This window comes from Triturus cristatus, chromosome 9 (assembly GCF_964204655.1).
Source record: "Triturus cristatus chromosome 9, aTriCri1.1, whole genome shotgun sequence".
NCBI lineage: Eukaryota > Metazoa > Chordata > Amphibia > Caudata > Salamandridae > Triturus > Triturus cristatus.
Window position 1 is genome coordinate 371,660,563 of NC_140592.1, and position 14,615 is coordinate 371,675,177.

General features: G+C 47.1%; 1 protein-coding gene across 5 annotated transcripts in view; it reads right to left on the reverse strand.

The window, feature by feature from the left end:
* The window catches only part of LOC146797969 (cytochrome P450 2B19-like), a 500,784-nt gene that overhangs the window by 325,208 nt on the left and 160,961 nt on the right, over window positions 1-14,615 (reverse strand). For 4 of the 5 annotated variants that reach the window (XM_085625186.1, XM_085625188.1, XM_085625187.1 and 1 more), the window contains one exon: window positions 4,487-4,687. The exons of the other annotated variant lie outside the window; for it this stretch is intronic. In XM_085625186.1, coding sequence (XP_085481312.1) covers window positions 4,487-4,663 — 177 coding nt within the window. In that variant the 5' untranslated portion in view covers window positions 4,664-4,687. The remainder of the gene's footprint in view (window positions 1-4,486; window positions 4,688-14,615) is intronic. 5 annotated transcript variants of the gene reach the window in all.

Sequence of the window (14,615 nt, forward strand, 5' to 3'; positions counted from 1 at the left end):
TAAAGATCCCAGCGAATGCGGATCGTATCGCCCCATATCTCTGCTGAATATAGACGCAAAAATCTTTGCCGGGATCCAAGCTGCCCGACTGCACCCACTAATGGCAGGTCTCATCGTTCCTGACCAGGCCGGATTTATTCCCACGGTACATGGAGGAGATAATACTAAGCAACTCCTTCTTCTAATGGATAGTGTGCACAGATCCCACAGAAAAAGCTTTGTTCCCGTCAATAGCGGTACAAAAGGGGGTGGTGATGGATGGAGCATCAGAACCAATCAAACACTCACACCCAGTCAACAGATCTGGGTTTGATCCATCACCGTTCTTTAGCCCACTCTGCCACCCCAGTTCAGACATGGCCATATGCAAATCAGTCTGACCCTGTGCCTCATGGGAACAGTCCAGCCCGAACTGCCAAGCCATGCCTTCCCTGGACCGGAAACAAGCTTCCTAGGACCGGTTTCTGGCATTTCAGCCGTCTTCAGCCAGGCTTGCTTGAATCCAGTGGCAAAGAGAGCAAGGGACTCAATAGACGCAGAGAAAGCGTTTGACAGAGTATGATGGAGTTATCTTTTTGATAAGCTCCGCTGCTCTGGCGAGCGATTTATAAAATGGGTCGGATGCATTTACTGGGCCCCACCTGCATTTGTGAGAGTGAATGGGTTATCTTCAGAAATGTTCACAATAGCACGCAGTACGAGACAGGGTTGTCCACTTTCCCCCCTCCTCTTTGCTCGGTATATGGAGCCACTAGCCCAAAAGATTTGGGACCACCCAAAGATTGGGGGTCTCCGATTTGGAGGAGATGTCCATAAAATCAGTCTGTATGCAGATGACGTAATTTTATTGCTCTCAAACCCATCCACCTCCTTACCAGCACTCCTGGGCGAATTAGAGTGCTTCGGGAAAGTCTTGGGCTTTAAAGTAAACCTGAGCAAGTCACAGGTTCTAAATCTATCCACCACCCCGGAGTGTGAAGAGAACTTACAGAACAGATTTCCCTTGCAATGGGTAAAGCAGTCGATAACATATCTCTGCATCCTTCTAGCCCCAACACTGCCTATGACTCATGCGTTAAACTACTCGGCACTCGTTGATCAAATAACTAAGGCGCTGAATGGATTGTCTCAACTTAAGCTGGCCTGGTTCGGTCGTATCGCAGCAATAAAAATGACGGTGCTACAGTGTATTCTATATATTTTTCAGACACTACCATTGGTCCCACCACCGAAGGCCATGCGCACTCTGCAACTAGCTATCAATACGTTTATTTGGGGAGGGTAAAAGGCGTGATTATCTATAGCACAACTGTCGCAGCCCAAGCGGGAGGGGGGTGGGCCTAACGTTGATTCAAAGGTACTTACAAGCATCACATCCCCGCTATATAATCGCTTAATAACAAGAACGGTTCCATAAACTGTATGAGAGAAGCATACACTGAGTTTACAGCAGGTGCAGGTGCAGTGTTCCTGCAGGCCTTCTGCTGGCAGGAGTAAGGCTAATCAATGTAAATCTGTGCATAAGGGAGGATATATATCGGCTGACTGCGTGCAAACGTGTAGGGTAGTGCATGAAGTGAGTAAAAAGGAGTATTCTGGTGAATTTCAGGTTAGAGTGAATTAGAACATGCAGTTCACAGGGGTTCTGCCTGCTGGAGCTTGGCCCTGTTGCTGAAGATCTCCATGCTGGCAACTCTGATTCTGGGCAAGGAGACTCAATAGCTGGACAGTCTGATACAAGGTATATCTGAGCCACTAGCTGACAGATTCTGTTGGCCCACTATGGTCATCCTGTCTTCAACTGGTGCTCAGCACCAAAGACAGAGAGGAGCCAAAGGTACCTGGACTCAAAAACGTCTGTGTGGGCTGGAAATGGGTGATGCACTGAGGGTCACCACTCATAAGGCTGCCAACCATTACTGGATAAACAGGGTAAGACCTCTATAGTTAATACCAGTGGGTGGGCCCAACACAGAACTTAATTCACAACTAGATCCGAAGGCATGCCAAATGCAAGCCTATATGTGACCGTCTGGGAACCGACAGGGCACAGCATGCTGTCCCTCGTACCACAGCTTTTTCATTGCTGTTCTTTAGCAGTGAACAACTGATTGCTGTGCAATGGATCAATGCGAGAATAGTAAGACAACAGGAGAACTCCTGTGAGTTCCCTCAATGGGAACTGGGCCATTTCTATGAAGTTTCTACAGACCATTACTGGCTCTTCTTCCAGTATGACTCTCCCAAAGAAGCCCCCACCACTGCTGCACCTTCCAAAACTCCACAAAACAGTCCACAAACCAATATGGAAAAAGCTTCCCCGCCATTGAGAAAGGAGACAAGCCACTATTATTTCCACAAACTTCCTATCGTTCTACACTTTTAACGTCTCCCCTCTTTTACCTACCTAGGCTTAACAGTGCTGGCACACCATGTACCGGGGTTGCCATGAGCTCTAAAAATCTATTATTCATTCTTTCTTGATAGTGTCCCTACTCCCAAACACAAAACAACTCAACAACAGCAGGCCAACTCGAACTCAAAGCACAACACAACTCAACACCAGCTTGACACTTCGGGAACGTAGAAGCTACAGATCCGCACAATGACTCATAGATTCAATGACGCCTCACTGATGTCTTTCAGCAATCCCTAGATACGTTGCAGAAAACTTCAGGGTTAGGATTAAAGAATAAGATCTACCCCACAATACTTCATTAGACCAGTATGGCAACCAAGGGAATGGGTGTCTAGAACATGAAAACCAGGGTTACACAATGTAATTATTTTGTATGTAGGCTTGTAGAGTGTCTCTGTATATTTCTGTACAGGCCAAGATCTTCTTGAGGATACCAAAGACCTTCCAATAGGGAATAGTAAGACCCTCTGCCAATGAAGTTTTGTAGAGTGTGGAGCCAGAAGGCATTGCTAGCCCACCCCTCCTGCAAATCTACTAGACCAGAACAGCATTATAGGCAGACATGAAGTCAGCACCAGAATCTGGTAGAAGACTATAGACCTGAGTATTTGCACCCAGTGAAGCAGGAGTGGCATGGAGTGATGGCTATAATTGCATGGTCTAGATCAAGGACATAGCACGACTGCAGTGGTTTGTAAAATGAACTAAAATTATCAGGACTGGCACTAGGGCGGTGCGACCGGTGCCACCGCACCGGGTGCTGACTCTTCGAGAGGGCACCCTGTTTGGAAGTATTTTATGGTTTAGAAATCACCTGCTGCGTTTCCTGCCTCTGGTAATTTTCACCCAACAATAAAAGTGTCAAGATAACGCCGGTGAATAATGGTCTTCCTGGAGAGAAGTAGTTTTGTCCAGTGGAAGTTTTAACTCATTTTGTGGTAGCACAGAGGGTTAATATGCATGCTGCAAAGAATGTGTACCATGCAGATCACAACTGCATGTAGTTCAAATAGGTCAGTGCTTTTGTCTGAGAGATTCTTTTGTTACTAGCAGTGTAGATGTTAAAATGATAACATAGAACAGTGAGCTAATAACTTATCAAAGAGCTGCATGCAAACTGTAAGGTATATATTAGAGCATTCTGATGTTTTCTTATTTTCTTATTCTAATGTTTCAAAAGGTTTCATTTCGGTAAAAAAAAAAAATCCTTATTATTAAATGTAACCCCCAACCATGTGGTTATGTTTCAAATTCTGAGTTTGTGCTTCTCCAGACCAAGCTCTCTTAAACTATACAGTCTATCAGTATGAATGACATACGACTCACCTTGTAGTCTTCTCGCTTATGTAACATTTCCTATACACTGATTTACACACATATGGTTGATTGTCTCTGTGTAATGTGTGTATGATGAAAAGTGCTCTGACAACCTACACTGGTATAGGTAGTGCTATATAACTAATTAAATACATCTGCGAGAGAGTGGTTATGGAGACTTGAGGGGGCACGGTTAAAGGGTGGTAGTGAGGAAATCCGTGGGGATGTGCCCATGGGGGGGGCGCCAACAAACGTTGCACAGGGTGCCACCAGTGCTAAAGCCGGCCCTGAAAATGATTCAAGCAAACTCAAAAGAAGCAAACTCAGCGAGTGGCTGAGAGTTAGCAAGCACTAATGTGCTTTGAATTACTTCCAGGTCACTGAATATCGAAAGCGTTGCTCAGGCCTCAAACGTTTGCCTTGAAACCCGAGGTCTCATATTTGCTGAGTTGTGCATTTTAGTGGCCTCGATGTTGCTTCATTTAGTGATGTTTCAAGGATGTCTGTTTACCAAGAGAAATTCGCTGATAATTACATACCGATGCCCTGTATTTACAACCTGAAACCACGTAACAGAATGCTCACGTGCGAGTAAATAGCAACATTAAACCTTTCTAAAGAGAAAGTAATACCTCAGCCCCTGGAGAGGAAGCATCTCCGCCAGATCCCTGTTCATTATGTTAACGGAGCTTTTGTGAATCATTCACTTTCTGGCAATGCGCAGAATAGTTCAGTCAGTCTCTCTCTTACCTCTATAAATGTTTCATACAACAGGTGAGGTTTAATTTTCCTCAGCGTACCCAAGAAGGGTAAAGGGGCGGGTCCGGGTGGCAGTCGTTTTCTCTTCTGATGGGTTTTCCAGGAAGTGAGAAGAAGAGCCCCCAAAAAGATGCAGATACACAAGGTCACCGTGGAAGCTAAATCCATTGTTTACTTCATGGGTTATGGAATCTGTAAGAGATGAATGATCAAGAGGATTAGAGTGGCACCCCAATGTTTTTATCCCTCGCGTACACCAAAACACGACCCAACATTCCTTTACCCCTCTCACAGTGTGCCAACACAGGCCATCCTCACATCAAGTGCTATCTAAAATTGCTCAGAAATCATGAGCGCTTTAATTCAGTGTATTTTAGTAACATTACAAGGTGCAACAATTGTACGGCAGAACCAGGAGTATGCTTATCATTTTTAATGAGCCTGTCATAAGTTTTTTTAAACCAGGCCAGCAAAAAAAGAAAAAAAGTCACATACTCTACAACGTCATATTAAAATATCAAGTAAAAAGTTTGATATAAAACCAATATCTGTTTCACACACTTCACATATTCATCTGTCTATAAGAGTTACGTTGAGCTTGTAATGGAGTGAAGCTATGTGAAACCTCTAGCTTCATTTTGTTTCTACCACCAGCAACCATTAACAACAAACTACCTTCGCGGAAAAATATGGAGAAAAAGTTGAACTATGAAACACATCTAATCTCAGGCCATTACTTGTCCAGGGCTAATCAATCCACTGTATCCCCTTTTTTTGTACCTGACAGCAGGAGTTCATTTGTATTGTTTTTAGCTATAGAATTTAACCCATTGATAAAGTGGGAAAAAAGAGCAAATAGACACAGGGCCCAGGGTGGTTCAGATACACTGGGATAAAGCATCTGGCTTTAACCTGGAGACTGTGCAGCTTGCACTGTTTATCACCGGGGAGAATCCCTCTATCCAACACAACTGCACCCCTTATTTTATCCTGTTGAGAATTCTTGTGATAACAAAGGAAGAGAAACTAGCAGAAAATGCATAAGACGATGCCAGGGCAAGAATAGGACGAATAACATCAGGGTAAGGTAGAAGAGCTCTCTTTCCTACGTCAGTGTCCAGGGTCATTTAATCTTCCTGCAGGATGAAGAGAAATAGGACTATGAATGAGCATAAGAAACCCCTAGAAAACACATTAATGGGAAACAAGAGGAGGGGAAAATGGAGGCGCAACATGTGTCAGTCCCTATAAAGCTTCAGTCTTCCTACCAGCTGATAAAAAGACTGCTGTTTCTAGAGGATGATCTTACAGATCAACTTCTGTACCTTCAGGCACGTGTGTGGTACACAAACGCAACAGGAGAAGGTGTGGGAACCCTATGGTTTTGATTAAGGCAGAAGACTGCTGTTTCTGTAGGCTGTTCTTGTAGATTACCTGGTAGCCCTTCAGGACCCCTCTGGAGACTGTTCTGAGAATTAGGAATTGGGACCCCGATATGGATCAAACTTCTGTTTAAAATACTAGAATTAAGAAAGTCCAAAGTACTTTTAAGAAGTGATTTTCTTGGCACAAGTGCAGGGCAACTTGCTTCAGCCATTTTAAATGCCTAAAGGAAGCTTCTATCTCTGATTTGAGCTTGTATTTTACATCTTGTCCCCAGAGTCGAGAGCATGTGGATTTGTTAGTTCAACCAGAAATGTTACAACTGAGAGTCATCTTCTTCCTTTCTCAAGATCTCAGCCCCCAACAGTAGAATGCTTCCTTTGGTTGTTTGTGACTGTAGGAGAGTAGGGTCTGCTTTCTATGTTCACCCCCACTTTTTGCTTTACTGGTTTTCGACTTAGATGTGGCTGTGGGCCTGCTAATCAGACCCACAGCCCTGCTGTTCTCTCTCTAAATTGATACTATGTACTTTAGGTGCATAACCCATTTGGATAGGATCACCTTATTGGTCCATGTACAGTGTACCTTAGGTACCCAGGGCATAGGTGTACCCTAGGCCTACCAGGGGCTGCAGCATGTATTATGCCACCCCTGGCCTTCTATTATGACACAACTGGCTGATCACTCAGCTGGGGCAAGGTCGTGTAATCACTCCTTGCTTAGGTGTAGTATTCCTATACCTAACTTACATATAGACACATGTGTACCTATCAGCCACTCCTATGGCAGGCCTTAACAATCCTGGAGGCAGAGTGCTTGGTAACATGTGAGATGGTGCTCTAGCATGAGCTGAGCCTGTCTGCAGCTTTCGGAACCATGTCCTTATAGCTGTTCTATGAGATAGCCTACCATATACTCTTAAAGTGCCTTATAATCTTAAACGGTTATGGTAACTATGGTTTTGCTTTATCAAAACATGTCGTGTAAGGTGTCTAACACTTTGGAATAATACCCCCATCCCATTTCTGGGGATGAGGATATTATCCCTCCCTTCTAGAGGGAGAAGACATGTTGTAACCTACTTACCCGGTTAAAGTTAACCAGAGCCCCAGCATCACAAAATGGATGCTGCTGCCACAGACACGAGTCTGACCTCCTGCTGCTGGGAGTGATCCCGGCAAGGAAGGCTTGGACAATAGGTTTCCTGCCTTGGGAGATGCGAGCACCACCCCAGACAGGCCTTAGTGTATTGGGGCAGGGAGGGATGAAAAGAATGAGACATGCCTGGGGCACACAAGGTGTCCCGTGCATAGTCCAGTTCAAACCGGTGCTGGGGCACTCCAGCCCCAGTCCTGGCGCGAAACTGGACAAAGGGAAGGGGGTGTAACCACCCCCCTCCCAGGTCCCACCCATAAGGTGTGACCTAGCAGGCAACCCAGCCCCCCAGATTAGTATAAGAGTGGTAGCTGGGCCCCAGGAGATTAGATTATCCTGAACCTGCAACTTGAACAGAAACTCTGGACCTTCGACATTCGACGAAAGAAGAAGACTGAAGAATTTCCCTTGTGGCCAAGGAGTGGCTACCCTGTGCAAACAGGCACCGTCAAGAGACTACCCTTTGCTTTGCTGAAGTTCTACGAGGGACCGACTGCAGAGCCCGACCAGAGCCTTGACTTCCAGACTTCTCCGACCCTGATCCACATCCACAGCCGAGCTGAGGTCCGTGGAGGCGACGAGAGACGTGGGACCGGCTACCTGGGAAAAGTGGCGAGTATCTTCCAGCGCAGCTTCTGAGGAACCCTCGAAGTTGTGCACCGGGGATTGAGAAGCCCCAACCCCAAGCACCATCTGCACCGAAGATCAGCCCCCCACACTCCACGAGTCCTGCGTGGGGCCCTTCTGCATTTTCCTGCTTGCCGCGTCTGTCCGGTTGCTTGCCCGTTTGCTAGCGGCCTTTGTGACGACACACCTTGAAATCTTCACTGCTGGTTTGGCTCCTCCAGACTGGCTCCCGCTTCCTTGTAAAGGAGAAGCACCCCAGACCTTCCTGGTCTGCACCAGAAGCAAGTCCTCCGTTCTTCGTGGGTTCCGCTTGCCAAGGCTTGGTGAGTCCTAGTTCGACTTCGACGCCGCCGACAGCAAGAGCCTTCGTGGGACAGCTCGCCTCCTGGTCGTCCTCGACGTCTCCTGGTACCCGTGGCTGCAGCGACAAGCTTCACCTTTCACCTGCAATCTTCACGACATCGCCTGGTTCCTTCCTGGTTCCACGTGGTCACTGGCTAGTGACCTTGACTCTGTCCCTTCTGCTTGCAGGTATCCTCTCTTCTTGACCCCAGCCTTGGAGTCCACCGGACACTCTTCACTGACTGCCTGTCAGCAACTTTCCTTCAGGCATCCATAGAAGTCCACGACGAAACCCGACGCAAGTTCACACCTATGCACCTGCAGCCCGTGGGCTAGGTAACTTGGGTACTTCGGTGCCCACAAGGGTAGTGACTATCCTAGGGTCTAGTTTCCGAGTCTTGACTCTCTAACTGCTTCAGAAGTGTCCTTAAACTGTTAATTTCTACCTGCTAGTAATTCTATCGACTTTTACGCATTACGCGTGAGTGTTTCCACTCTGCACCTGAATCCCGTGGGCCTCCCACTTCCTACCTGTTGCTAGTGTAGTGTAGCCCCAGCGATTCCCTAGGCCTAGGCCTATCCTATTTCCATGACAGTGGTCCTTATACCACTTCTTTAGTATATGGTTTGCGTGGCCCCTAGGGCCTAACTGTATTACTTACCTGTGTGACTTAATGTATGCATAAATAAGACTGTGTTGTACTTACCTCTAATCTCATAAAGAGTGCTGAGGGTTTGACTAGAATAAATACACTTTATTTTATATATATATATCTGTTGTGGTGTCCTTTCATTTGGTATTCAAGGGATTATATATGGTATCACAGCTGGCTTCACATGCCATTCAGAGTTTAGCTTAAGACTGCTCTTGTCCATGCTACCACTAGGATAGCTGGTCTATAAGGTTGACTTTACAACCAATCACCATAAGGGTTGTTTGGACTGATATAAGGTGTACACTAGAACTAGTGACATCATACATCAGGCCAACTTCTCACATTGGTGAGCAGTGGTTGGGATCCGAGCTTGCTGTTGTAATACCATTGTAATCTTGAGATACTAAATTGAAAGATCACACAGATATTGTTTAGGTACATATAACATAGATTATAATACTTAAGTCCTACTGGACTTAGTGGTTGTAGGTTGAAGGGAGCAACACACCCTGACTACAACTACCAGAGAGGTTTAGTAGAAACAACTAGTGTAGGTAGGTGTACACACCACACCCTCACTAGATCATGTCTCTGGGAGGAGATCAAGTAGATGCTCTCTCAGGAGGGGCAGGTCTGAAGAAGACCCCCTCTAGATATGATACCCTAACTTTTCAGGAGATGAGACAATTGTGTACCTCCAGAAAGTTAAAACAGGGTGCAAACCCTACCCTCCTTCAGCTAGTACAACTCCTAGAGGAGTATGATACTTTTAGGGCCTCACAGGCCAGTACCCTAGGTACAAAGGAGGGTCTACCCACCACAGATGAGTCAGATGGGACTTCAGCAGATGAAGAGGTAGACAGCCAGGGCCAAGTAGGAAGACTTAGCCAGGCTAACCTAAGCTTACATGGGAGTTTGCATGGGGTCCCCCCATACAGACCCCCAAGTGGGCTTACCCAGAGAAGCAGGAGAGACAGATCCCCTTCAAGGGAATCCATCCACTCCCATGTCTCTAGCATCTCTAATGCTTCCTTTCACAGGGGAATGACTTCCCCTGAGAGAAAGGAGCATGAAGCCAGAATGAGGGAAGCTAATCTGAGGATTCAGAGGGAAGAACTTGCCCTTGCCAAGGAGAAGCTTGCTCTGGCTAGAGAGCAAAAGTTAAGTGGGTCAGAACCCACTGGTGGCAGCAATATCCCTAAGGATAGAGACAGGCACTATGATAATAGAAACCTGAGCAAGATTGTCCCTCCCTACAAGTGTGGGGATGACATCCACAAATGGAGAACGGCTTTGGCGAGAGCTTGCAAAGTACAGCAGGTACCCCAAAGTCAGTGGGCAGCTATATTGTGGCTCTCCTTCTCTGAGAAAGGTAGAGACAAGCTCCTCACAGTTAGTGATGAGGATGCAGACAATTACACTGTCCTGAAGAGTGCTCTAATTGATGGGTTTGGCCTAACCACTGAACAATACAGGTTGTTGTTCAGGGATACCCAGAAGACACAGACTCAGGACTGGACTGACTTTGTAGATTGTGCCACTAAGGCTCTGGAAGGCTGGCTAGTGGGAAGTAAGGTTAAGGACTATACAGGATTGTATAATTTGATCATGAGAGAACAAATCCTTAACAACTGTCAAAACCAGCTACTGCATCAACACCTGATTGATTCTGATCTGACTTCTCCCCAAGAATTGGGAAAGAAGGCAGATTGATGGGTCAGGACTAGAGTTAAGCAGAAAAACCAGAACCAGGGCGGTGATCAGAAAAAGGCAGACCAGAAGGGTAATGATCAGAAACAAAAAGACCAGAAGTCTTCACCAGGCCCCCAAAAGGCTCAGGGGGAGGGTGGTCCCAAAAAGGATAAAAAGAAAGATGGCCAAAAGAAACCATGGTGCAACTATTGTAAGTCCAACTCACATTGGTTTAGTGAGTGCACCAAAAAGGATAAGCCCCCAGCCACCATTGCCCCTAAGGCAACTGTACCCCCTAGTCCAGCTGTAAGTGGTGGTTCCCAGCAAAAGGGTGTAGTAGGGTTAACCCTGGGAACTGAGGAGGATTCTGGCCTAGTCCGAATACCTACTCAGGCTGTTCTGATCTGTGATGGGGACTTAGCTTTGTCCCCTACTGTAGGCCCCAGTAACCTGGGCAAGTACAGACAGACTCCTTTTATCAACCAAAGAATGGCTCAGGCCTACAGGGACACTGGGGCTAGTGTCACAATGGTGACACCTGCCTTTGTGGACCCTGGACAGATCATACTAGGTGAGAATTACCTAGTGACCAACGATAGCAATGCCACTACCTCCCAAAGTGTGGCTATTGTTAACTTCTCCTGGGGAGGGGTAACTGGCCTCAAGAAAGTTGTTGTTAGTTCAGACCTTCCTGTAGAGTGTTTACTGGGCAATGATCTTGAAACTTCAGTTTGGTCTGAAGTGGAGTATAGGACCCATGCAGAAATGCTGGGGATAGATGCACATGTCCTTGCTGTGACCAGGTCACAGGCCAAAAAGTGCACCACTGAACAAGTGCTGGATCCTGAAACTATGGACCAGTCACAACCCAAGAGAAAGAGCAGTAGAGTTAAGGCTGTGCCTTCCCCCCTGCCTCAGGTGGTGGATCAGCCCTCCCAGGAGGAGGATTCCGAGAGCCTTGAAGTAACTGTCCTAGAAGAACTTGAACCTGATCAGGTTGAGTTTCTTGGGACAGGGGGACCTTCAAGGGCAGATCTGAGGCAGGCTCAATTAGACTGCCCCTCTCTTGAACCCCTCAGACAGCAGGCTGCTGCTGAGGCTGCAGGGAATGCTCAAGGTACCCATAGAGTGTATTGGGATGAAGGGCTACTGTATTTAGAGGCTAGAGACCCCAAGCCTGGTGCATCCAGGAGGTTGGTCATACCACTGAAGTTCAGGGGCTTCCTTCTTACCTTGGCCCATGATATTCCCCTTGCAGGACACTTAGGCCAGAACAAGACTTGGGACAGGCTTGTCCCTCACTTTCACTGGCCCCATATGTCAGAAGATACCAAGGAGTTTTGTCGCTCCTGTGTCACCTGCCAAGCCAGTGGCAAATCAGGTGGCACCACAAAGGCCCCCCTCATACCACTACCTGTGGTGGGGGTTCCCTTTGAAAGAGCGGGCATAGATATTGTAGGACCAATGGACCCACAAACAGCATCTGGGCACAGATTTATACTGGTGATAGTGGACCATGCCACCAGGTATCCAGAAGCTATTCCCCGGAGGACCACAACAGCTCCTGTTGTGGCAAGGGCCCTGCTTTGAGTATTCTCCAGAGTGGGCTTTCCAAAGGAGGTCATTTCTGACAGAGGTGCCAACTTCATGTCAGGATACGTGACTGCAATGTGGAAGGAGTGTGGTGTGAACTACAAGTTCACCACACCCTATAAACCCACAGTGCAATGGGCTTGTTGAGAGATTCAACAAGACCCTAAAGGGAATGATAAAAGGTTTACCAGACAAGCTTAGGCGAAGATGGGACATCCTTTTACCCTGCCTTCTGTTTGCTTACAGAGAGGTCCCACAAAAGGGGGTTGGCTACAGCCCTTTTGAGCTTTTGTTTGGGCATCCTGTAAGAGGACCCCTATGTTTAGTAAGGGAAGGATGGGAGAGACCTCTCAGACAACCCAAACTTGATATAGTGGATTATGTACTTGGTCTCCGCTCCAGGATGGCAGAGTATATGAAGAAGGCTTCTAAAAACATTGAGGCAAGCCAAGAACTCCAAAAAGCTTGGCATGACCAAAAGGCTGTGCTGACTGTTTACCAGCCAGGGCAGAAAGTGTGGGTGTTGGAGCCAGTGGCCCCAGCAGCACTCCAAGACAAATGGTCTGGACCCCACACTATTGTTGAGAAAAAGGGAGAAGTCACCTACTTGGTGGCCTTGGGACTCCCAGAAGCCCCCACAGGGTGCTTCATGTCAACAGATTGAAGGCATATGTTGACAGGGCAGACATGGGCTTACTCATGGCTACAGATGAGGGGCAGGAGGAAGAGAGTGACCCTCTCCCAGACCTGTTGACTCAGAACCCTGATGATGGCTCAGTTGATGGTGTGGTCTTTTCTGACAGCCTCACTGTCCATCAGCAACAGGACTGCAGACAGGTTCTGCAATCCTACAGACATATGTTCTCTCTGACCCCAAGTCAGACAAACTGGTGCACCCATGAGGTGGACACCGGTGACAGTCTACCGGTGAAGAGTAAAATCTACAGGCAACCTGACCATGTCAGGGACTGCATAAAAGTTGAGGTACAAAAGATGTTGGAGCTGGGAGTCATTGAACCTTCAGAGAGTCCTTGGGCTAGTCCTGTAGTCCTTGTGCCAAAACCTCACACCCAAGATGGTAAGAGAGAGATGAGGTTTTGCGTGGATTACAGAAGTCTCAATGCTGTCACTAGGACAGATGCCCACCCAATACCTAGGGCAGATGAGCTCATTGACAGACTGGCAGCTGCTAAGATTTTGAGCATATTTGACCTGACAGCAGGCTACTGGCAAATCAGACTAGCTGAGAATGCAAAGGCCAAAACTGCTTTCTCGACCCCAGGAGGACATTATCAATTTGTGGTAATGCCCTTTGGTTTGAAGAATGCACCTGCCACTTTCCAAAGGTTGGTGAATCAAGTCCTTACTGGGTTGGATGATTATTGTGCAGCTTAACTTGATGATATTGCTGTCTTTAGCTCCACCTGGGAGGATCACCTGGTCCACCTGAGGAATGTTTTAGAGGCCCTGCAAAAGGCAGGCCTCACTATCAAGGCCACTAAGTGCCAGATAGGGCAGAGCAAGGTTGTATACCTGGGCCACCTAGTTGGTGGGGGTCAAGTTCAACCACTGGAGAGCAAGATCCAGACCATAAAGGACTGGACTCCTCCAACTACCCAGACTCAGGTCAGAGCTTTCTTGGGCCTGACTGGGTACTACAGAAAGTTTGTTAAGAACTATGCGTCCATTGTGACACCACTTAATGACTTGACCTCCAAGAAAATGCCAAAGAAAGTTCAGTGGACAGTAAGCTGTCAAAAAGCATTTGATGACCTGAAGCAGGCCATGTGCAGTGCACCTATTCTGAAAAGTCCAGACTGCTCCAAAGAGTTCATTGTCCAGACAGATGCTTCTGAGTTAGGTGTGGGAGCTGTTCTTTCACAACTTAATATAGATGGTCAAGGCCAGCCCATTGCTTTTATAAGTAGAAGGCTGACCCCTAGAGAGAAACGTTGGTCAGCTATTGAAAGGGAGGCCTTTGCTGTGGTTTGGGCCCTGAAGAAGCTGAGGCCATACTTGTTTGGCACTCACTTCAAGATTCAGACAGACCATAAGCCCCTCTTGTGGCTAAATCAGATGAAGGGTGAAAATCCCAAACTTCTTAGGTGGTCCATTTCCCTACAGGGGATGGACTTCACAGTGGAACATAGACCTGGGACTGACCATGCCAATGCAGATGGACTCTCCAGATATTTCCACTTAGAACATGAAGACTCAACTGGTCAAGGTTAGTTTAATGCCCCTAGGTTGGGGGGGGGGGGTTGTGTAGGAGAGTAGGGTCTGCTTTCTATGTTCACCCCCACTTTTTGCTTTTGCTTTACTGGTTTTCGACTTAGATGTGGCTGTGGGCCTACTAATCAGACCCACAGCCCTGCTGTTCTCTCTCTAAATTGATACTATGTACTTTAGGTGCATAACCCATTTGGATAGGATCACCTTATTGGTCCCTGTACAGTGTACCTTAGGTATCCAGGGCATAGGTGTACCCTAGGCCTACCAGGGGCTGCAGCATGTATTATGCCACCCCTGGCCTGGCCTTCCATTATGACACAACTGGCTGATCACTCAGCTGGGGCAAGGTCGTGTAATCACTCCTTGCTTAGGTGTAGTATTCCTATACCTAACTTACATATAGACACATGTGTACCTATCAGCCACTCCTATGGCAGGCC